The 25,043-nt window shown below is 42.7% G+C and overlaps 1 protein-coding gene across 1 annotated transcript; it reads left to right on the forward strand.

Moving 5' to 3' along the window:
- Positions 1-8,745: 8,745 nt before the first annotated feature.
- On the forward strand, positions 8,746-12,568 carry LOC101163482 (2-epi-5-epi-valiolone synthase). Its single transcript, XM_004068599.4, has 5 exons — positions 8,746-8,947; positions 10,520-11,153; positions 11,301-11,540; positions 11,622-11,874; positions 11,987-12,568. The coding sequence occupies exons 1-5, from the start codon at positions 8,808-8,810 to the stop codon at positions 12,082-12,084; spliced, it is 1,365 nt and encodes a 454-aa protein (XP_004068647.3). The 5' UTR covers positions 8,746-8,807; the 3' UTR covers positions 12,085-12,568.
- The last annotated feature ends 12,475 nt before the right edge of the window (positions 12,569-25,043 follow it).

Here is a 25,043-nt window from a genome sequence, read left to right on the forward strand (position 1 = left end):
CCTTCAATAAGCAGCAAGCCACACAGCTCCCTCCACACCGGCCCTAAGCCTGTGCCATCGACATCCTGCCTGGAGCTATGCCCACCCGAGGATGGGTGTTCCCGCTTCCCTTAACCTGAGTCTGAAGCCATCCAGGCCAACATCCGAGAGGAGTTAGCAAAGGGCTTCATCCAACCATCTATGTCTGCGGCCTTAGCCAGCCTTAATGATGTGACTGTTTAATACCGTCATCACCTTTGGTTCCTGCAGCTCTGGCGCACCTTCGCACAGCTCACGTCTTTACGAATCTGGATTTGAGGAGTGCCTACAACCTCATCCACATTAGAGCAGTGGATGAGTGGAAGACTGCATTTTCCACCACCGCAGGACATTATGAGGTTACATATCGCCCTGGCTTTTCTAAGTCATGCCGGTTGACTACCCTGTTTCTCCTCTAATGATCTCATGCAGACATTTGACCTCTGCCTGCCTGACCCTGATTTAGCTTTGTGGACTTTTAGCTGAGCTAATAAACCTACTACTTTTGGATCCAGCCGTCTGCCTGTTCTTGTGACACATATAGAACATTCGTGACTGGAATGTGATCGGAACTTCTTTTATGGGGGTACATTATCACTGTGGATGATCACTTTTTAATCCACACCCAGCAGCCAATCAGAATCGAGTATTCACCCGGACCATGGTATAATGGAAACATATATCTTAAATCTCATATCTTGCAGCACTAGTAAATGTAATTCGCCTTTGTTTTTTTCACGTCTGTATTGTCTTCTTCTGTTTAGACGACAAACAGATCACTTCCTCCGGTACCTCATCATGTATCTGCACTTTCACAGACAGAGCAGGTGTATGATCAAGATGTCCTGCATGTCAAAAATAACACTTTTCAATCTTGTCACTTGATGAGTATAAACACCACTCAAAAGCTCATCGCAATTCTTGCGCACAGTCGCTAGCAAAACAAGACAAAATTAGTATGAAGCAATGGCTGATTGCTGTGAAGTATGAACATGGCTTAACCCTGTCTTCTGCATCCTTTCCTCTAACTCCAACTACCTTCATGTCTTCCTTCACTGTATCCATGAACCTCCTTTTTGGTCTTCCTCTTGCCTGGAAGCTCTAGACTCAGCATCGTTCTACCTATAGATTCACTGTCTCTCCTCTGGACTTGTCCCAGCCATCTCACTCTATAGCCTCTCTGACTTTATCCCCAAAACATCTAACATATGCTGTCCCTGTGATGTCATCATTCCTGATTCTGTCCACACTCCCAAAGAGAACACCAGCATCTATATCTCTGCTACCTCCAGCTCTGCTTCATGTATTTTCCTCATTGCCACTGTCTCTAGGCCCAACAACATGGCTGCTCTCACCACAGTTTTCTACGCCTTTCCTTTCATTTGAGTTGAAACTCTTCAATCACAGACCTGACACGTTTCTCCACTCATTCCAATCTGCTTGCACTCACTTTCTCACTTCTTTTCCACACTCTCCATTCTTCTGGACTGTTGACCCTAGATATTTCCAATCCTCCACCTTCATCTCTTGTCCCTGTAACCTCACTCTTCCCCTTGGGTTCCTCTCATTCACACACATGTACTCTGTCTTGCTGCGGCTAACCTTCATTCCTCCTCCACCCGTTCCCTTCTCTTGCTACAAATCTCCATATCCTCTGCAAACATCAAAGTCCATGGTGGTTCCTGACTGACCTCATCTGTGAACCTGTCCATCACCATTGTAAACAGAAAGGGGCTCAAAGGTGATCCCTGATGTAATCCTACCTCCACCTTCAACTCCTCTGTCACCCCTACAGCACACCTCACCACTGTCTGACAGCCCTCATACATGTCCTGCACTGCTCTAACATACTTTTTTTCACTCCAGATTTCCTCATACAATACCACAGTTCCTATCTGGTCCTGCTTTCTCCAGATCTACAATGACAAAGTTTAGCTCTGAAACTGGTTTTTAATCAACCTCTTCTGTATTATTTCCATCTTTCTGTGACACTACTGACACCTCTCAATACATTACCATCCCTATCCTTAATCACCCTAACCTGCTGCATGTCTTTACATTTCGGTTTCTCTGCCTTGCTTATCTGTATATGTCAGTCTCTCCGTCTTTACCATCCAACTTAGCATATAAGTAATCATAAGCCCCTTGTATGGCCTTTGATACCTTTACTTTCACCTTAGGCTGTATTTCCCTGTACTCCTGTCTTTTCCCCTCAGTTTTCTCAGTGTCCCACTTCTCCTTAGTTATTCTCTTCCTCCATATACAATCTTGCACCTCCTCATTCCACCAAGTGTCCTCATCAACTTTCTTTCCTGATGACACACCAAGTACACTCCTACATGTCTCCCTAAACACATTAGCTGTAGTTATCTTTCGGTCCTTGGTAGGGGGGGTGCTTGGACATCACTGCCAGCAAGCAGCAGATGTCCTCCTAGCACCCTACCCGCCAATTTTAACCGCACCTTGGACATTTAGGACCCCTTGGTGGGGAGGGTGAGGGGACATCAGTGTGAGTAATCAGGAGATGTCCCCTTAGGGCCCTACCCGCCAATTTTAACTGCACCCCCCCTTAGTACACACACCCCTCCCCCCCTCAATATATACATTCCAACATAAACACACACACATGCACACACACACCCTCTCAAACACACGCACACACATTTTGCAAGGAAGGTGGGACCTCGGACCATCTGTCCCCTACCCCTTCCCTGGTGGGGGGTGCGGGCGCCTTGGCAACGGCGGCCGTGTCCCCTGGGTGCCGGTTCCCTGGGCCCGGCGGTGCTCTCTCCGCGCGGTGGGGGGGTTCACATTACACCTGAGCCGGGGGTGTTCGGGTCCCTGGGGCGTGGGTTCTGGTCCTTGCCCCTGAGCGCTGGGCCCCGCCAAATCTCCAACCGTGGCCGAGCCTGGTCGGGCCATATTTACAACACCCCTTGTGGGCCCCCTTTTTTTCCCCGGGGTTCCCCCCTCCTGGGTGGGGACGGCGGGCCCCTGCCTTGTTCCTCCCTGGACCAACCGTGGGCCGGGTGGGTGGCTGCCTGGAGTGCGGAGCGGGTCTCCCTTGGGGGGTCCTGGGTCGTACCTGGGGTTGGGGCGGGGGAGGCCCGGAACTCCTGGGTGGTGATGGGGTGCTCGTCTGGGGCTTTGGGCGTCCTTATCCGGTGGGGCCCTGCGTTGGGCTCTCCCGGCGCGGCGGGGGGGGGCTGCTCTCCTGGTTGGGCTGGGGCGGCGCTCCCTTTCCCTCCGTGCTTCCCTGCTCTCTGGCTCTGGGGGCGGCCTCGCGGCGGTCCTGCTGGCCCTGGCCTGGGTGGCGGTCTTGGTCGCCCGGGGGGCGGTTGTTCCCTGCCTGTTCCCGTGTGGTGTTGGGGGGATTCCGGCTGCCGCTGCTGCTGCGGCGGGGGTCTTGGGGTGGGGATGGCTGGGCACTCTCCCTCCTTCTTTTCACGTTCCACCATCCATTTTAGAAGAACATAAACACTCACCTGAGCACAGGTGTTAGCTCACCTTTGCACTAACAGTTTGTATGATTAAATGACTGAAATAGTTCACACTAGTTGGTTTTAAGGCATAAGTATGCGTGTGAACACTAACTGTTTTGTGCACATGTCGACATGTGGACATTTTTGCGGCTAACAGGTGTGTTGATAACATTTGAGTGTGTGTGTGGACAGGCCCCGCCCTTTTTGTACTACATTTGAACCTTACCGTAATGATAAACAACCATTAAACTTGTTGCTTTATGCTGCTTCATGGTCTTATCCCCCCTCCCCTCCTATTATCACCCTCCTACCCCCCTCTCTCTCTAACTTCCCTCCCTCTTCTTCCCTTCTTTCCTTTTCCGTCCGGTCCAACACCCAAGATTTTCAAACATGGTTGAAATGAATAAAGTTTGGCCTCAATTACAAAAGGGGTTTATCCAGACATACTTCTGGTTTGTATGAAGATTAATAACCCCTATTGTTAAAGTAAAATATGTCCAACACAAGAGGCCCTCAGCTCTCATCTGCCTGCTCAGCTGTTGGACAGGACAAGTTTAAAAATAAATAAATAAATAAATAAATAAATTGGCAGTTGACGATGTTTACAGTAAAGAATCGGGATGGGGGGTTATTTATAATTTTTCATCATTATATAATTATTGTTCGCTATTTTACTTTATTTATTTTATTTCCCAACTAATGCCTCATCCGCGATGAAAAAATAATGTCCAGTATAAACTGAGGGAAGTGAATTTAACAAAAAAAATAACAAACAAAATAGAAAAAAAGTAGTCCTCTCCTGCACCTGATTAGTCAAGTGAACCGGTGGATCGAGCGACCGTGTCTCTGAACAGAGCAGCCGGACTTATAGCTTTGTGTTTGAGGGTATGGGAGGATGCTTTGTTATGCGTGCGCTATGTGTGGGAGACTTTGGACTGTGATCCGTCCCGCAGCTCTAGGTGAACGAGCTACCGAACTCAGGAGAACCGGGCTTCCCTGTAAGAGTGTGTGTCCGAGCAGAGCTCGGACCGCCAGAGCACACACAGCGGCTTTTGGGGCGGTGTGTCAGCTTTTCTAAGCAGAAATGTCGCTTAGTCCTTAAAAATCGTTCAAACAATCACGTGGATTTGTGTTTCCAGTCATGTCCCGACAAAATAAAGGCTGATGTTATTCCCAGATTTTTACGTACAGCCAAGATGCACGTTGTGGCATTTCCCGCATGGATTTTATGTTCATCCTAAGCTAATGTTGTTAGCCTGTGTTAGCCTTCTCCTAACTCTGGCTTCTTCTGGCTCCGTTCTTCCACAAAAAAACACTGACCACACAGATTAAAATTAAAATGATGAGCGAACAGGCGCTTCATAATAACCATAACAATAATGAAAGCACGACTAGAAGATCATCTCGTATATTACCGAGCTGCCAGATATCTATGTAAGTGGCACCTCGACTTGTTTACAGCGGAACTCATCTCCTCTTCTGGTACTTCAAACACTACTGCGCAAATGATTTATTCCGACCGAAAGTATGACCCATGTGAACATTTGTTATAATTGGAAAAGGTTTTTCTGGGCCTATGTACACGGTTGAATTCTAATCCGACCATTGATCTGATCAAGATATTTTGCACATGTAACCGCGGCTTATGGTATCGACCTACAGCGTATCTCTCCATCACAATGGATGATGATATTGTTCATCGGCACAACCCTAATTTGACAAGTGTTAAATGTAAAGCAAATTCCATTGCCATTGGAATTGAACCAGGACCTTCTAAGGTGCTCTGGCACCAAAGACTCTGCAGATCTATCTCCCTGACTTAACACTAAAAAATTACAGCTTCAGCAACACATTGTGTGCTTGGTCACACAAAGGCACAGTGCCATAGATAAAAAAAAAAGGTGGAAATCACATCTGTAGTTTTTATCATTCTCTATTTACCAATAAACAAATGTATTCAATTAGAAAAAAATGGAGGACAATTTAGAGAAACTGTCCGCTTGGATAAAAAAAAATGAATCAAATCGCCCTGTTTTTTTTAATCAAAAAGTGTCTCAAAGACTCTGTTAGACCTCTAAAGGACACATCAGGCAGACGAAAGAAAAAGTCATTTTTTTCAGGGTTTTCTTTCCGAACAGTGCCTTTTACACGACTGGTAACTCTTTTGCTCCTTCCTGCTCTAGAGCCCCAAACATAGTTGGATTGTACAGGGGAAGCTTCTGTTTCAGGGCTGAAGCTAACATTAGCTCAGAGGATCTGACTATCTCACAGGGGCATCTTTATTATCAACACAAAAATACACTAACAATATTTCAACAGCTCCTGTTTAACCAACTTGTACTTCAACATAACAGTGCTCCTGTATTTTGCGTTTGCTTGGCCCATACAAATATGGATGGATGGATGGATGGATGGATGGATGGATGGATGGATGGATGGATCGATCGATCGATCGATGGATCGATGGATGGATGTGATTGTGATCAATTCACCTTTCATTTTAACGGTTCTAGTGAGAGGCTTGTCAATCTTCAGGGGTACCTCCTCCACATTTATGATGTCTATGGAATACTCTGTGATCTTTTTTCTCGTGGTCGGGAGGGAGTTGCTGGCACTATATTGTCAGTCCTCTGTTAGACAGGCCTTTATATCTCATAAATCTGAGGTGCCATGATGGTTCCCCTTTAAAATCTTCAATCATCATTTAGAGGGCGATTGCTTTGATTTTAGGTCTGATGTGGATCTGTTGGATCAGCCAGCCGAGGTGGAAACCTCAGCAGAGGCTCCACCAGTGCATGAATATAAAACACTTCTGGCCTTCGAGGAAGATAGAAAAGTGCTATACAAGTATATGCCATTTACCATTTACCATCAATTCATTGGTCCCAAGCTCACGAGCAACCGCTCTACTTCCTCCTTTGATTCCCAGATCATCGCTTTTAACTTAAAAGTTGCATCATATGCTTTTCTTGGGGTTTTTTCCATTATCCGTGTGTGTACATGAAGTACAATATGACTGATCTGAAGAATTTAGGGTTAGTGTTTTGGATTTAATTCAAGCTGTTTCATTGGTCCACTATGAAGTGGGTCTGACGTGAGGAAGCCAAATCTTTTGGTGGTATGAATTTCCTTAACCCGTAAAAATCTATAAATTAGCTGCATGATTATTGAAGATGCAGGGTTCAAAGTGGTGGCTTTTAGTCAGAGATTTACAGTATTTTGTTATAGTTGTATTTCTTCTTATTGTGACAATAAAGGCGATTCATTAATTCACTTAAAAAAAATAAAATAAAAATGAGCACAATTGAACCATCAGCTATCAGTGGCAGTGCTTGCTTGTGCAGGTGCTGATCTTATCATGGCTGGTGAGCATCCTGGAGGATCATACAGGCTTCTTCTGGGTGCCCTTATTTGTTCCTAGGATCAGTGGAAGAGGTGGTCTTGACTCCTTGGCAGTGACCATCTTGTTTGGGGCTGGTGGGTGGGGCTCATTTAAATGAGTTGCTGTGTGTCATTGTCATGGTTGCTTCCTTCCTGCTCTGTTTACATCCCATACTGCCCAACTATGGTGGCTGTTTTGATTTAGTTGATCCACTCACAGCACGTGGCCTATTCAGACTGAGAAAACTCAGAGCAAACACAAGCTCAGTCCGATTGGAAACAAACCGAGACCACCTGCAAAGATGGGTTAAAGAGTGTTTCCTTCTCCGCTTGGGAGTTTTCAGACTGAACATTTGTTCTGGATAATCAGGGGAAACTAACTCTGGTTCACTTTAAACAAATCAAATGTGTCCAGTCTGAATACACTCCATATGTGTGGGTTTGCTTAGACATGAGCATGAAGGTGTGTGCAGTTATCAGCTAAATCAGTGAGTGGAAATGTGGGCTACTGCACAAAATTTTTAGCCTCATGTAAAATATTTCCATGTTTGAGTACATTCATGAACCTGTTTGCCTTTTCGGTCAGCTTTTTCTGTCCCCAACCTTTGCTTTACTTTGTCTTATGTCTCTCTATGACCATTTTATCCCATTCTTTCCATCTTACTCACACTCTCCCTACATCTCATTAAACATCCTCTTAATTCTCCTTCTCTCATTTGTCCTTTCAGTAACCTAAAAGGAAAGTACAGTTTACTAAAATGATGAATCAAAATAACATTTAGCACTATCTAAAAAAAGGGTTTAAACTATTTGAAACAGTTGAAACAGTTTTTGGTATAGACACTGATCAGAGAAAAATGAGGTGAAAAGTTGCTGTTCTTTCATGGGGCTTTCAGTCTGAGACTTTGGCAGCTCATAGCAGGTTAGATTGAAAAGAGAGATTGGAATTTGCCCTCGAGCTTTTTGTGTTTTAGTCGTTCATTCTCAGCAAATCTATGAAGGCAAACACAACAAGCTGCAAGAACAAACCAGTTCTGAGAGACATGCTTTAGATTTAATGTGATTTAAGAAAATCTTTTTTACAAATAATGAATCAGAGTCAGTCAAAAGCTGTTACTGTTACCTAAATTGTGTCAATGACCTTGACTGTATTGGGTTGTAAAACACTTTGCTACATAACAGCTCCTTCCTGTTCCGTGAAATCTCATGTTATGTATTAAAACATGTATCTTGAGCCAGCTTCTCAAATGTTTTGATAGCTAATTGAAACTTAAAGTTAATGTGTTAAAGCATTTACTGAAACAGGAGCGTGTGAACATGGGTTCAAACTGTAGGGATTCTGTTGGTTTATTTACATTAAACAGCATGTCTAGTATTGGGTTTCACAATATGTTACATTATAAGTTACAAGAGTGTTGTGACCTCTGAATGCAGTCCAATCAGTTTTTTAAAAAGGGTAAGCTCATCACAAATGTTGGCATTTGAAAATTAAACAGCTCGACCAAACAAATAGAACAATATTTTGGACTGATCAGCCTTTTTCTATTTCTTCTCTCTAGGTAAGTTTGGAGTTTTTTAAAATGATGCAACTATTTACAGATCAATGATTTGCCCCCTCCAAATGCCAACAATTTTGAGGTCCTGAGAATGTAATTATACACTACCTACTCATAATTTCCTTTTATATTGTTAAAATGGTTTGCATTAGTATTAAAGAAAAGTCACATTTCCAGTCTGCTAAACAGGTGTTACTTTGCAATTACACAACACATGTTTTGGCATGTGATGTGAAATTAAGGGGTAATGCTCCTCCCTTGCTAAAGTCGAATCTTCGAATTACTGTTCTGTATATATAGCCTCTCAATGCTGGCTTCTCACACTCTTTTACGAGCCATCCTACCTTCAGCTCCAGTTATCTGTGAGAGAATGGGAAAAGTTCATCAGGAGGATAGCAATGTCAAAGAAAAGAACAGCGAGTTTAGCTTAGTAAGGGTCAAAGGTACATGGAAAAGCAAATTGGGCATGAAGATCAAGGACACTTTTGATTGTGTCTCTGCTGCTAAAATGTAAGTGTGACCATATTTATTTTTTACAAACAGATAAGACTATTGTTTGAAAAAAACACAAGTAAGTTGCTAGTGCTGCAAGTCATTCATGGGTTTATACATTTTTTATCGATACAGATTTTTTTTCTTCATGCAAAAAGAGTTTTGTCAGAGACTAGAAAAAATAATGTGGTCTAATGGTTGCGCGTTTTATACAAGAGCTTTAAACCTCAGACTAACTATAAAAATCTGTCAGAGTTTAGTGTCTTAAATTAAAAAATATGTCTGCATTATTTTTTAACAGCAAACAAAACACTGACTAATTGTGAAATATGACAAAGCATGATTGTGACAAGAAAAAAAAACAAAATAAATAAAACTAAGGATCTTACTTGACCCACATCTCTTCAGGCGTGAATCTTAAAAAAAAAAAAATACACTGATTATTTTCCTGTTTTACCTGTTTCCCTTTTTCATAACTGTGAAATGAAATCTAGTTGCGTAAAAGAAGTCTGTCACAGAGGTTGGCATTTCAACTTTTAGATAGTAAATACCTACATTTATTTTGACTGTTCACACAATATTGCACACAAATGTTTCATAAATGTGTCCTAAATAATAATGACTCTACTGCCACAAACTGGTGGAAATTAAAATATATGGTACAAGTAAACTCATGCTTTACTAGTTAATCCTGCTGTTTTTTATGTAAAAAAAGTATAAAGTAATTAATTACTACTGCTATTACTATTACTATTGCTACTCTTCAATTTTTCTAGTGCAGGTTTTTGAATACCTTTAAGGCCTTTTCTTATTTTTTTTAATACATTTAATAAATTCAATCAAAAATGTTGCATAGCGTAGAAAATTATGTTTTATAAAATTCAAAATAGTGTAGAAGTATTTTGTCCTTATCTAATATATTATTCCCACTCTCTGTTGTCCTTTAAATTAGCTGTTCATTTCAGTAATAAGTAGAATTACTATGGTAACAATGCATTTTAGTAATACTTCCTAAAAATCAAATTTTTTGCGTTTCTTCTCAAGTTTGCTCAACTTTAGGTTGCAGCCTTTTCAGAATATATTTTAATATATATTTTAGAAGATTTTTTTTGAAAATATACATTTTAACTGTGATATTTATAACTCAAGGTTTCCAATTATTAAAAACAAGAAGATGCAGCTGACCTCAAAATAACTTAAATTACCACAAAAAAAAAAAAAACAGAAGAACAAACTGTACCTTCCACTTTGAATACACCTACATACTCGCCTGGTCTGAGGGTCAATTGCTATCAATGTTTAAGCAAACATACATGTTCAAAGTCACAAATCCATCTCCCGTGTTCAAAGCGGTGAATGGGATTGATATTGCCAAGATTACTAAAATACTTGTTTGTTGACACAGTCAAGTCACAGTCTACAGAAAATAACGCACGACAACATGTTGAACAGCAATCTTATTTACTCATTCCACATCTTTACATCATTATTTTGGTCTTTAAAATTTAGAAAAGATTTAATGTCTCATTTGTTAACACACTGAACTATTGACTGTAAAACACATTTTTCAATTTTCCCCCTTTTTGACAGATATGAAAGCATCACAGAGAAAGGCACTTCTTGGACAGTGGTCAGCCCAATCACCTTTACTTACAAGGTCACTGAGACTCATGGTTTGCTGGACTCAAGTAATGACACTCTTCTTCTTGGCCATATCACCGACCCACAGCAAATAGAGGACATTAAAAGATCAAACAAGCCAATTAGGCGATTTGTGGTCATTGATCAGGAAGTCTACAAAATCTATGGCCCCAAGCTGACTGAATACTTAGAAGCTAATGATGTGGTTTATAAAATCTTGGCTCTTTCCACCACAGAGGAGAATAAATCAATGGAAACTGCATTGAAAATCCTTGAAGAAGTTAACAACTTTGCCCTGGACCGCCGCACGGAGCCCATCATTGCTATTGGTGGAGGTGTTTGTTTAGACATAGTCGGTTTGGCTGCTTCACTGTACAGGAGGCGCACTCCTTACATCAGGGTCCCAACCACTCTTCTTTCCTACATTGATGCCAGCGTAGGGGCAAAGACTGGTGTTAATTTTGCAAACTGCAAGAACAAGTTGGGTGCTTACATTCCACCTGCTGCTGCTTTTCTTGACCTGTCATTCATGCAAAGTGTTCCAAGGAGACACATCTCCAATGGTTTGGCTGAAATGTTGAAGGTATGAAAGTGCTGATATTTGGAGATACCTGTGTTCTTCTCTGTGTTTTTAACAACATTTATATAACATTTGCAATAGGAACCATACATAAAATAGAACCTATGTGGGCTTTTTATTTATGTTTAAACAGATGTTGCTTCCTTCCAGATGGCTTTGATGAAGCACAAGGGCCTTTTTGAGCTTCTTGAGGAACATGGCTGTATGCTCTTAGACACCAAATTTCAGGCTGGCAACAATGTATATGGACACAACAGCGTAAAGGTTGCATCTCAGACAACCCAAATAGCAATTATAACTATGCTGGAAGAGCTTGCTCCAAATCTTTGGGAGGACGACCTTAACAGACTTGTTGACTTTGGTCATCTTATAAGTCCAGCATTAGAAATGGTAACAATTCCTTTACAAGAAATATTTACTACATTTGTTTATTCTTTGTTTTAACATTCTTCTTTTCTAATTTAAACACAGAAAGTACTCCCGTCCCTGCTGCATGGTGAGGCAGTCAATATCGATATGTCTTACATGGCTTATGTGTCTCATGAGAGTGGCCTATTGACTGAGGAAGAGAAGCAAAGGATCATCAACTGCATGGTGGGACTTGAGCTTCCTGTCTGGCATGAAGAGTTTACAATGGAGCTGATACAGAAGTCCCTGCAGGACAGACTGAAACATTCGGGTGGCCTTGTCAGAATGCCTCTACCTATCGGTCTTGGACAAGCAGGTATCATTCTAAACATGTCATAAAAGGGAATATAAATTATTGATATCATGAATCTGAAATGTAGACACTGCAGCTAAAGACTTTTTTCTTTCCTCTTCTTTTTTTACTGCAGAAATCTTTAACAACATATCATGTGACACCCTACAGAAAGCTTATATCAAGTGGTGTGAAGAGCTGAGTGTCTCCTCTGATAGCACCTGTGATGCTTGATCTTCACATTCCTCTGCTCCAGTAATATGTTTATATTTAGACAATTATATTTGGTGTTTGGTAGGGTAATGTTGTTCAAATTATCCTGGTGAAGCAATGTGCTGTAGTTAAAGGATGACATAAAACAAATATAAAGGCACAAAATTATAACGTTATACTTGATAATGAGTATTTGTAGGCTCGAGACTGTAAATATCATTTTCTGAAAAAATAAAACACATCAGCACACATAGCAGCTATTTCCTCTGTAAGTGTTAATGACGAATGGTTACAGCATTTCTTGACTTTATTTTACATATTTTCAAAATAAGTTTAATGGAATCATCAAATTGTGTTTTTGAGTGGTTTAACTCTAATGTAAATTACACATTTGAACTTGTTATTTCGGGGAAGCAGATTTAAATAATGCTGTAAGAAGTTGGTTTGGTATAATCTTGTTTGTGGCTAAAAATGGGAAACATACTCCATTAAAAGATTTCATTCATTCATATTGTTTATGTATTAATTCTTATTGTTTCCTTACTTCCATAGACTTTCAATCAGAAACCCACATCTCCAGTACACAGGTGGAAATACATATTGCGATTTATTGATTTGTAATTGATAAAAAATTGATTCATAGTTGTAAAGTAGATAGATAGAAACAAATAAACGTACACAAACCCCCTAGAACATCTGTTAGTGAGCAGAAAAAATAATCATTATACACAAGACAATCATAATTGGTTCCTTTTCCTGCTCCTGTCACACAGGACACTGGAATGAAAGGGGGAATAGGGATAGCGGGTCCAAAGGAGCTCAGGTGAACTTTTTTTTTTTTAACTTGTCCTGTGCAATAGCTGAGCAAACAGATCAGAGCTGAAAGCCTATTGTGTTGGACAGATTTTACCGTTACAATAGGGGATTATGGATTTTCAGACAAACTTAGTGTATACTTGTATAAACCCCTTCTATATTTGAGGCTAAGCTTTATTTATAATAATTATATTTGTATGCATTCCTTGTTGAACCGGACGGAAAAGTAAAAGAGAGGGAGAGAGTGGGATGTTAGAGATAGGTGATTGGGGAGACGGGGGAGTCTTTACAGAGTCATAACATTAGAGCGTCATAAGTTAACTGCATGACTTAGTTGTCACATACACAGCTTAGTTGTCACATACACACAGGTTACAGGCAGTATATTAATACATAAATAATGGAAGATTTATCTCACAAGACTTATGAACACAGACAACTGGACAACTTCAAGAGGGACTACAAAAATTTTATTGATACAGGGATTCCAGAATTTCAACAGAGAACTTTTTGGTGTAACCAAACCTACAAGCCAATCTCTTTTGGTCATACATCCAACCTTTACCTAACTCAGTTCAATGCAGAGTTTTGTGTCCAGTTTTGCATCCAGTGGATACATTTAAGCTTATATCCAAGTATTTTACCTCTGGACCATTGACCAATAAAGACAATCTGGCAATCCGACAGACACATAATCCCCTAAACCCATGTATAGGGCATCCTGTAAACATGGGTTTAGGGGATGCCAAAAGAGTTGTATTTTTTTCTAAATGCCTTTTGCAAAATGTACAATTTGATGTTAAGAGATTCTGGGCTTATTTTTGGAGCTAGACTTTAACATTACCATTTAACATTACTGCACAGAAGCAAGGTATAGACATGTATGAACCATATTAGTGTGCAAGAACTTAATTAGTTTGCACAAAAAAAAAACCTATCAGACCACAGCTGGGACAGATCCTTATAGTAGTAATGGTTGAGCGGAATGCATCCCTGGCATGGACTACTATACGGAGACCCCGGAAAAGACCCAGAACATGTCAACCTCCTTTGACTGGACTGCAAATGCCTCGGGATTACCTTAGAGGGGTTGGAGGAAGTGGACAAGGAGAGGGATGGATGGATGGATGGATGGATGGATGGATGGATGGATGGATGGATGGATGGATGGATGGATGGATGGATGGATGGATGGATGGATGGATGGATGGATGGATGGATGGATGGATGGATGGATGGATGGAAGGAAAGCGCCTTTGGAATAAATTAGACATTTTTTTAAGTGAATGATTCTTGCAATGGAAGATCAGAGGTTGAAACGGTTTGAAATAAATGAATGCAACATTAATTATTTTTAAAAGTGTTGTGAAATCACTAAAACTTGAAATAAATGAATACATCTTTCACTAAATGTGTCAATATGTAGTTGAAATACCAAATTATTTTATGTACGAAATACATGCAGTTATTTCACTCTTTATTTAATTATTGAATGGTCTGATCTTGCAGCATTTCACGAATTAATTAATTTAAGTTACAATGCTGCACTTTAAATTTTAAATTGTAATAACTGTAAGGTGTATTGTTTTATTTTGTAGCTATATTTATGTAACGTGTGCTGCTGGCCAAATCACGCTGTTACGAATATTCAACAGAGGTTAACCTAGGAGCAGGAAGACTCAACCAGACTGGATGAGTTCAAGGTTTCCAATCATAACCACACAACAATCAAGTACAGAAGACACTTCGACAACAAACACAGTGAGGAGCTTCCTTAAATAATGAAACCAAGTGAGATAATTGCAGGCAGCTGTGACCAATCATGAAGGCCACAGACAACCAGCAATGAAAAACCAAAAAAATCATCAGGGGGTGACCATAACATGACCCCTTTCACAATGTCCAACTTCCAGGCAAATGATGAGGTTGATTTGGATGGTTCCAGTGGAAGTGGTTAATTAGGCACTGGGGTGTCTGGGGTGTGACGTTCGGGGACCCACTGACGATGCGCTGGACCACAACCCTCCCAGTCTACCAGGTATTGGATGCCCCGACCAACTCTCTTAGAGGCCAGAAGACGATGAACTATATAGGCTGGACCCCCATCTACGAAACGGGGTGCTGGCGGTGCTGTAGTTGGGTGAAGAGGACAGTCTGAACAATGAACAATAACTTTGTCTGAGTGGTATAAGACGGTTCTGAAGTGCTGCACGTGCCTCGAGATCTGGAGAGAACATTAAGATATCATCGAGGTACACAAACGCGAATGAATGAAACACTGAAACACAGCAGGAGAATTTTTTAGACCGAAATGTATAACTAGGTATTCAACATGACTGGTAGGTGTGATGCAACAGACAAAAACAAAGTCTTGTTTTAAGCTCAATAAGCTCCCAGCTCATGTAAGAGAGGCCAACACAGTTTCTACATTTAAAGTCAGGCTTAAGACATTCCTGTTTGGACAGGCTTATTGCCAGTCTAGCTAGCAATCAGAGAATATTTAGCTTACTATTAACATGTTTGAATTAAACACATTAAAATAATTAGTTGGTAGTGGGCTGCTCCAGATCCTGCCTGCATCTTAATCCATCTTCGACCTGACCCGACCTGACCCGACCTGACTCTCGCACTACACACACTGGTCCTGGTCCATGGTTTGTAATTATGTTTTTCCCCTGTGTAGTGCATTTCAAGTTTTCGAGTTTCGAGTTTTGGTTAGCCTGCTTAGCTGTGGTTTTTGTTTGTAGTTTGTGAACTTTATTAAAGATCCTGAATGCCTGCAACCTCCTGCCTCCTCTCCTCTCTGCACCTGGGTACTTCCCACCTCTCCCGTAACATTATGGACCAGCCACACTTGGACCCAGCAGAGAGGGACATAAGGCTTTTTGGAGGTTTATGCCGGGAGGCAGTTGTACCACAGCTGGACGCACCCCAACTAGTCCCTGCCTCCTGGGGGGTCCCGGATGCACCCCAACCTGTTCCTGCGTCCAGAAGGGTTTCGGACGCATCACGCCCCGTCCCTGCTCCCAGGAAGGTCCCGAATAGGGGGATGCCGGAAAGGAAGGTGCCGAACGCACCCCAACCCCTTCAGAGCCCCCCGCACCAGACGCCTGGCCAGAGTCCCAGACGCCTGGCCCGAGCCCCCCGCAACAGACGCCTGGCCCGAGTCCCCCGCAGCAGACGCCTGGCCCGAGCCCCCCTCAACAGACGCCTGGCCCGAGCCCCCCGCACCAGACGCCTGGCCCGAGCCCCCCGCTCCAGACGCCTGGCCCGAGCCGCCTGGCCCGAGCCCCCCGCAACAGACGCCTGGCCCGAGTCCCCCGCGCCAGACGCCTGGCACGAGCCCCCCCGCCCCAAACGCTTGGCCCGAGCCTCCCCTCCCGTTTTACCTTTCCTCATCAGTTCTGAATGTTTTCCCCTGTGTCTCGTTGCCTTGCATGTATTTATTTTCTCTCTGCTCTTTGCACATTTGTTGTCCTGTTGGCTTCATCAAGCCAAGACCTCCAGCGTGCATTGGGGCGGTATGCGGCCCACTGTGAAGCGGCTAGAATGAGGGTCAGCACAGCTAAAACTGAGGCCATGGTTCTCGACCAGAGAAAGGTAGTTTGCCATCACTCTGTGGGTGGAGTGTCCCTGCCCCAGGTGGAGGAGATTTAAATATCTTGCAGTCTTGTTCACGGATGAGGGAGGACCGGAGCGTGAGATTGACAGGCGGATCGGAGCAGCATTCGTAGATATGCAGTTGCTGTATTGGTCCATTGTGGTGAAGAGTGAGCTGAGCAAAACAGCAAAGCTCTTAATTTGCCGGTCGATCTCCATTCCAATACTCACTGATGGTCATAGCACTGGGTCATGACCGAAAGAACAAGGACCCGAATACAAGCAGCTGAAATGAGTTTCCTCTGTAGGGTGGCTGGGCGCTCCCTTAAAGATAGTGTGAGAAGCTCGGTCACCCGTAAAGATCTCGGAGTAAAATTGCTTATCCTCCATATCGAAAGGAGCCAGTTAAGGGTGGCTCGGGCATCTAGTCAGGATGCCTCCTGGATGGAGACCCCAGGGAAGACCCAGGAGATGCTGGAGAGACTATGTCTTTCGGCTGACTGAGGAACACCTCTGGGTCCCCCCAGAGGAGCTGGACGAAGTGGCCGGGGCGAGGGAACTCTGGGCATCTTTGCTTAGACTGCTGCCCCGCGACCCGGTCCCAGATAAGTGGAGGAAGATGGATGAATGAATTGAATTGAATTGTATTAAAGGCGGAATTCAATTCATCCCCTAGAATATGGGAACCAGATGGTTGGCACTCCGGAGGTCCAACTTAGAGATGATCTGGGCTTCTTTGACCAGATCGAAGGCAGTCTGCAACAGAGGAAGGGGATAAAAGTTTTAGGCAGTAATGTTATGAGAATCAGAATCAGCTTTATTGGCCAAGTACAGCGCATGTACAGGGAATTTGTCTTCAGTTACTTGTGCTCTCGTGCAAACTAGCAAGGTATAGAAAGTGTGAGGGGTAAGACAAACCAAAGGATAAATAATACAAAGAAGGTAGAAATAAGGTAGCTGTAAAAATAAATAAACATAACTAAATAACGAAATAAAAATAAAATAAAATAAGTCAAAAATGCAGCAGCAGTAGCTCCAGTTGGACAGTTTCTGTAGTTGTTCAGTGTCCTTGAGTGGTCCAGAGTCAGGACTTCATCAGAGTGACAGCTTGGGGGAGAAAGCTGTCTTTGTGGCGAGTGGTTTTGGTGCCTATTGTCCTAAAGCACCGCCCTGACGGCAGGAGGCTGAAAAGGCAGTGACCAGGATGCGAGGAGTCTTTTACGATCCTGCCAGCCCGCTTCCTGGCTCTGGATCGGTACAGATCCTGAATGGGGGGAAGGCTGGAAGCAATAATCCACTCAGCAGATCTAATGATTCTCTGTAGTCTGTTCCTGTCGTGTCTGGTAGCTGAACCAAACCAGACCGTGATGGATGTGGTCAGGACAGACTGGATTATTGCCGTGTAGAAGACGGTCAGCAGCTCCTGAGGCAGGTTGAACTTCTTGAGTTGTCGCAGGAAGCACAACCTCTGCTGAGTCTTTTTCCGGAGTGAGTCAATGTGAGAGGCCACTTAAGGTCCCCTGAGATGGTGGACCCCAGGAACCTGTGTGAGTCTGTTGAGGGGACAGTGCTGTTGAGAATTGTGAGTGGGGGGTGGTAGGGGGGTTCCTTCTGAAGTCCACTGTCATCTCCAATGTTTTAATTGGGTTCAGCTCCAGGTGGTTCTGGCTGCTCCAGCGGACTAGCCGCTCCACTTCTCCTCTATATGCAGTCTCATCAACGTCCTGGATGAGCCCAATGACTGTGGTGTCATCTGCAAACTTAAAGAGTTTCACAGAGGAGGCTCCTGATCTGCAGTCGTTTGGGTAGAGGGAGAAGAGCAGAGGGGAGAGAACACACCCCTGGGGGGCGCCAGTGTTCAGGATCTGGGTGCTGGATGTGAGGCATCCCAGTTTCACCTGCTGCCTCCTGTCGGTGAGGAAACTGATGATCCACTGACAGGTGGGGAGAGGCACGGTGAGCTGGAACAGCTTGTGGTGGAGGAGCTCTGGGACGATGGTGTTAAATGCGGAGCAAAAGTCCACAAATAGAACCCGTGCGTACGTGTCTGCACAGTCGAGGTGGTGCAGGATGTAGTGGAGAGCCATGTTGACTGCGTCGTCCCCTGACCTGTTTGCTCTGTAGGAAAACTGCAGGGGGTCTAGCAGAGGCTCTGTGATGACCTTCAGGTGGTTCAGCACCAGTCGTTCAAAGGATTTCATGACTACCGAGGTCAGGGTGACTGGTCTATAGTCGTTTAGTCCTGAGACTGGGGACTTTATAAGGGACTGGAATGATGGTGGAGAGTTTGAGACAATTAAATTCAATTTTATTTGTATAGCCCAAAATCACAACATTAACAACAGCTTTGGAATGAAACATGAGCTCAAAAGGATCATGAATACAAAGAGTTCAATAGGAAAATACTAAATTGAACTAACAAACTGACTAAGCTATACTGGCATCCCTGCCCTTAGACCCCCCCTTCGCGGTAAGGAAAAACTCCTAAAAAAACGGAAAGAAACGAAGAAACCTCAGGGGTGCCCACATGAAGGAGGGATCCTCCCCCAGGACGGACAGGCGATTTACCAGAACTCTTAGAGAAGAATTAACTCATCTAACCCTTCAACTACATATTTAAAGTCCAGCAGATGAGCTTCATCCAGCCGTGGTTCGGGGGACAGTCAAGGGCACGAGTCGAGCCTGAGACAGGAACCACAGCCAGGTGTCAGAGCAGGAGCAGAGACGAGGTACACGGTCAGGAACAGGAGCACGGATGAGCCAACTGGAATCTGGAAGCACTCCCACTCCCCAGGAGGGGAGAGGGAAAGAGGGACAATACATGAATTGCACTGCACCAAACAGAGGCATGGAGAACTAAATGATGAATAATGATCAAGAATAGAGAAGAGAGGAAGGGTAGAAGTAGATGGGAAAAGAGGACAGAACCCCAGTGCACCATAGTTACCCCAGCTTCAACTTCTAGCAGCCTTTTAAAAGAAATAGTCATTGTTATTAAGTTTAATTTAAACACATTAACATTAAGTTAAAAAATCTCTGAATACTATCTAGTCTGATAATAAGCCTGCCCAAAGAGGAAAGTTTTTTAGTCTAACTTTGAATGTAGAAACTGAGTCGGCCTCTCTTACATGAGCTGGGAGTTTATTCCATAAAACAGGGGCTTGGTGGCTAAACGCTCTACCTCCAACCGTACTTTTACCAATTCTAGGAACCACTAGCAGTCCTGCATTTTTCGAGCGAAGTGTTCTTATTGGATGGTAAGGGACTATGAGGTCCTTAATATAGGACGGGGCCATTCCATATAAGGCCTTATAGGTTAACAGGAGGATCTTGAACTCTTCCAGGGTTTTTGCAATGAACTTGGGACATCCATGTTGTCTGTGCTGTAGGTCTTGACAGAAACTACAAGGAATCTTTTCCTTTCCTTTAACTGGCCCCTGCCTTTTAATGTCAGCCTCAGATTGAGTACTCATCACATTTGCTTTATTTCTTTTAGTTTCTCTATTGTTTTGTTTTGCAGCATTAGATTCTGTGCTGTGGAGGGCAAAGGCTGAGGTAATCGGATTGCAAGCAATCTCTGCCTCCATTGCAACAAATGCAGCAAAATCTTTGAAGCTGGGAAACTCTTTGGTCCTTTTCAAGTGTTCTGTGGCCTTCCTGTTCCACTGAGATGCTGTCCATTCTGGTAGTGTCTGAATTAGCCTTTTTATTCTCTTCACAGTTGTTTAATATCTCGAGGCTCTTTACATGTGCCATTGCACCGTGACAGCGATTTAAGAAAAGGATTTTTGGCCAGACTGCTAGCTTGTCTCTGAAGGCTCTCTGTGTGGTGAAGGGTTGTCCATATCTGTCATTCAGCTTGTTCCATGCATCCCTGTAAGCCTCATTGTCATTTCTATAGAAAGTTATTTCTAGTGTTTTACGGTACGGGCCGCCTACATACTTTCTTAGATAAAACAGCGTGTCCGCTGAAGAGAAGGGCTGTACGCTACCTTCCTGCGACAAACCTTGGTCGTAGACATGCAGCCTAGCTCGAGCAGCCTTCAGATCCTTTTCTGCTTGGATACTTTCTAGCCTGCGCTTTTCTACTTCTATTCGTCTTTGTTGCTCTTCTATTTTTTATTGTTGTTTCTCTTCCTCCATGAGCACTTCAAACTCAGCTTCCCTTGCCGCGAGCTCTGCTGCAGCTTCAACCTGTTTAACCATTAAGGTGGTCCCTTCTTGACTGTGGACTGACCTTGTCACTCGGGAGACAGTGGATCCATATCTGGAACGTACATATCTGCTTTTCAGTGTTTCTTTGAGACGTTGTTGCACTTGCTGTGCATCATAATCTCCGTTTTTGACATACCGTAAATCTTTACATTCTCATTGTGAATAAGATGATTCTGAGGCGTAGAAAAGCTGTTTTTCTGCAGCAGTATCTGCTAACAAATGTTGATTAAACACTTTACAACTGCACAGTGCTGCACATCAGCTAATGGGTGATTTTCTCCACTTCAGAATCCTCTGGAATTTAAAAACATATGTTAACGGTTGAAAAGTTAGAGTAGATGAAAGAATTCAAACAGAGGAGCTAAAGCTCAGATGTTAAAGAATTTTAACAGTTTTTTTTAATTCACTTCAACTGTCGGGTGTGTGCACATGGACCCACACTGAACAACTCAGATGTACATTCTCATAAACAAAAAAAAAAACATTCTTATTTGAAGTGTGTTACACCTGCACACATATCTAGGAATGACAACTTCAGGGTGTATTCAGACAGGACACATTTGATCCGCTTACAGTGAACCAGAATTCGTTTTCCCCGATAATCCAGTCGGAATACACCGCTCTCCATTTTTAAAGGTGTTCGTTTCCAATCAGACAGTTTCAGTTCACTCTGAGATTCTTAAGTCTGAATACAATCTGTCCTTGGAGCGGAACAACTGGACCAAAACAGCCACCATAGCGAACGTAAACAGAGCAGGAATGAAGCAACAGAGCCATGGACAAATCTAAAGCAACGATTGTCGTGTTATCAAAGAGGAAAAAAAGTCATACTGTTTGTTTGTTAGAATGCGGAAAACAAGTCTTACATGCCTTTCTGCGTCTTGTTTTGGGCATACGTCCAGCACTGCTGTAACATCATTTAAAAAGCTACCTTGTAGTTCCTTAACATAAATTCTCTTGAAAAACGTCATAACACCAACAATTAGACACAGTAACTCATTGAAATGTGGTCGGATGAATGAAGGCTCATTAAAACAACTTTTAACCCTAACTCCGAATACCGATCCGTGTGCTACTTGGTAGCAAGCCACAGACAGAAAAAAATACATGCACTAACTTAGATTTTTTCCAGTTAGTTTATTTTCTGATACTGACAGAAGTTTTATTTTAGAAAACTGTTGGTTCTGAATTTGCGGGGGGAAATTGCTTTAGGCAGGCTGACTTAATTTGGGCGGGTTTGGGGTCGGTTTGACGGTTTTATTCCTCATCAAAATACTTTTCAAACAGGGGCGTGCAGTTAGGGGAGGCATGTGAGGCAGAAACATACACTTTGTCGTTCTCACCATCATGAGGAACTAATAATAATCTAATCTGTATACATGCAGTTTATTTGTATCATTTTAGTCCTAATTTTCCCAAAACTCTGTGTATTTTGCCTATTTCTTGTTCAGTTACAGTGCAGACTGTGAGGTGAAGCAGCCTCAAACCAGATCTTGCAATATCATGTCAACTGGGTTGAATGGGTTCCTTTAGTTTACTCACCATATGCTGACAATGGATGGCATTATTATTTTTTAATACATTGTTGGCAATTTTCTATGACATGTCTTCACTTTCCATTTAATACTTAATTTATTTCACGTTTGTCTAATGTTAATTTAGTGTTCAGGTCTGACATAAAGCTTCACTGAAAAGACATGAAGTGAGGAAAACAGCTGAGCTTTTTGGGATAGAAAGAAATTGATCATTTGTTTATAAATGTGTGAAGGTTTTTGGGAGGATTTTAACTGTTGGTGTTGTATAAAATTAGGAAAAACTAAATGTTTTCTGCTGATATTTGGTTTAGTTCTGAATGTTTTATCAATACTACTTTTAAAAAATTTTATTCAGAAGAACAGGTTTTTAAAAAAAATCCAACAGCTCTTTAATGTTTTTCAGAAGGATATTCGCTTTCATTTTACTTCATTTAAATTCACAAAAAGTAAAAATGCAGGAAACATTTCTACATGTGATCATGATAATAAGTTATCAATACGTTTGTGTTTTTTTCCCTTTTCTTCTGTTTATGTTTAAGAAAAGTAAATGGAAGGGGGGGGATATGCAAACTGACCTTTGATCTGCTGTGGTCATTAATGAAGCTCAATAGGAGTCCAGTATTTTATGTTTTGCTCTGATCAGCAGCAGCATATGGAAGCATTTGTGTCTCATGATTCAAAATAAAAGTCTATACCGGAAATGCTTTTTATTTTCACAATAAAGCAGCATTCGCTGACTCAAAAAGTGAAATTTAAAAAAACGACTTTTTCTTTTTCTTCTTTAACACCGTCCCTTACTTAATTAAAATGACAAAGAATATGGTATTTGACATTTTCAAAAACGTTCTCTGGTAAATGTGTAGCAAATATAAAATTAAAAATCAATTCTCCGGACTTCCGGTGTGATGACGTAGGGGACAGGACGCGTCCGACAGCTGCTCCGCAAAAACATCAGAAAAACTCACTTAAAGTTAGTAAGTAACAACTACTTATAAACTCGAATGCACAATAAGTGAGGGGATAATTATAAAAGAGGCCGATAAAACGAAAAAATGCCGAGACCGCAGGATAAAAACAACTCGACGGCAAAAGCTAATAGCTTAGCCGAGCAGCAAGCTAACGCCGGAGCAAACGTAAGTCCGAGCGATCTATTGAAAGCCATCACATCGCTTAAGACTGAAATGAAAGAGGACAACGAAGGAATACGACAGGACATTAATGCTTCACGTCAAGAGATGAGAAGCAAACTCGACAGTCTAAGCGAAGAAATGCACGGCATATCAGAGAGACTTGACGAGGCAGAGACGCGCGTGGGACATGTTGAGGACATGACGGTGGAGTTAACCCACGCGCTCACTCACTGCATCAAACAACAAAGAACCATGCAGTCTAAGGTGACGGATCTGGAATCTAGATCCAGAAGGAATAATATCAGACTGTTTGGAGTGGAAGAGGGAGCAGAGGGGCAGTCTATGCATCAGTTCATCACAAACCTCCTCAGAAAGGAGCTCTCCCTGCCAGCGGACTTTGCTTTTAAAATCCAACGTGCCCACCGAGCCCCCACATCCAGGTCAAGCCCCAACGCACCTCCAAGACCTATAATCATTAACTTCCAGGAATTCACAACCAAAGAGCAAATTTTGAAAGATGCGTGGAAAAAAGGAAGGATCAAGCTGAATGACAACATCATTTATTTTGATCATGACTATGCCACTGAGGTTGTCATGAAGCGCAGGGAGTACCAAGCAATAAAGAAGGCTCTGAAGGAAAAAGGAATACGCTTCCAAACTCCCTACACCAGCATACGGATTCATTGGCAGGACGGCGTTCGAACCTACAGCAGTGCACGTGCAGCGGGGCTCGAGCTGCACAAACGAGGGATTGAAGTGGAACTATCGGGAACGACAACGGAGGACACGGCGGAGCTTCGCCTGCAGGAGATCTTGGGATGGCAGCAGCAGAGTCGACGCCAGCAGGACAACAGACCCTCCACGTCACAAAGAGCGAAGAAAAAGTTGAAGGAATTCGAAAGGAACGACGGAAAGTGATCACGGAATCGTCAGAAGGCTGGCCTCTTCAATTCATTAGAATATAGGAGCGGCACCGGAAGCAGACGTAAGGACGTATACGCTGGACAATGTGGACAGGAGCGATCTTGTCGCTCTCAAAGTCCTTCTTAGGGCCCCTTCCCAACAGGAGGGACAACCCTGGACCTCCCAGCGGGGTCGAGGAGGGAAAGACACTCCCTCCAATGTGTGGAAGTTACGGGTACCGGTTGGTACCGTTGGAAGGTTCTTTGTTCTTAAGTTTAAAACCTTTTTTTTTTTCTTGTTTTGTCCTATTGTGGGGTTCACAAATATTATCAACAAAATAAATGAGTGGACTGGGTAACTATAGAATAATCTCAGTAAATGTGAACGGTCTTGGCAACCCTGTAAAAAGAAGCAGAGTGCTAACAAAACTGAAAAAGGAAAAAGCACAGGTGATCTTCATGCAAGAAACACATCTGCCAAAAAGTGAACATGAAAAATTTAGTAAATTTGGGTACGAAAATTGTTTTTTCAGCTCTTACAAAAACAGCAGAAGGAGAGGTGTACTCACGTTAATATCAAATTCGGTCAACTTCGAAAAAGTTCAACAAGAGAGTGACAAAGACGGGAGATATGTCATTGTTAAAGGAAAGATCAATAATAACCTGGTTACACTAGTCAATGTGTACGCCCCCCCAGAAGGGAATCAGAAATTCTTTAAATTATTATTTGAGAAAGTAACTACTCTAAGTGAAGGAATTTTGATTTGGGGAGGAGATTGGAA

This window comes from Oryzias latipes, chromosome 5 (genome assembly GCF_002234675.1).
Source record: "Oryzias latipes chromosome 5, ASM223467v1".
Classification (NCBI taxonomy): Eukaryota; Metazoa; Chordata; class Actinopteri; order Beloniformes; family Adrianichthyidae; genus Oryzias; species Oryzias latipes.

Excerpts from the sequence above, each read along its gene's own strand:
- LOC101163482 (XM_004068599.4), top strand. The coding sequence starts at position 8,808 with ATGGGAAAAGTTCATCAGGAGGATAGCAATGTCAAAGAAAAGAACAGC. Across the intron at positions 11,154-11,300 it reads GTTTGGCTGAAATGTTGAAG|ATGGCTTTGATGAAGCACAA; the intron begins GTATGAAAGTGC and ends GCTTCCTTCCAG. Across the intron at positions 11,875-11,986 it reads TATCGGTCTTGGACAAGCAG|AAATCTTTAACAACATATCA; the intron begins GTATCATTCTAA and ends TTTTTACTGCAG.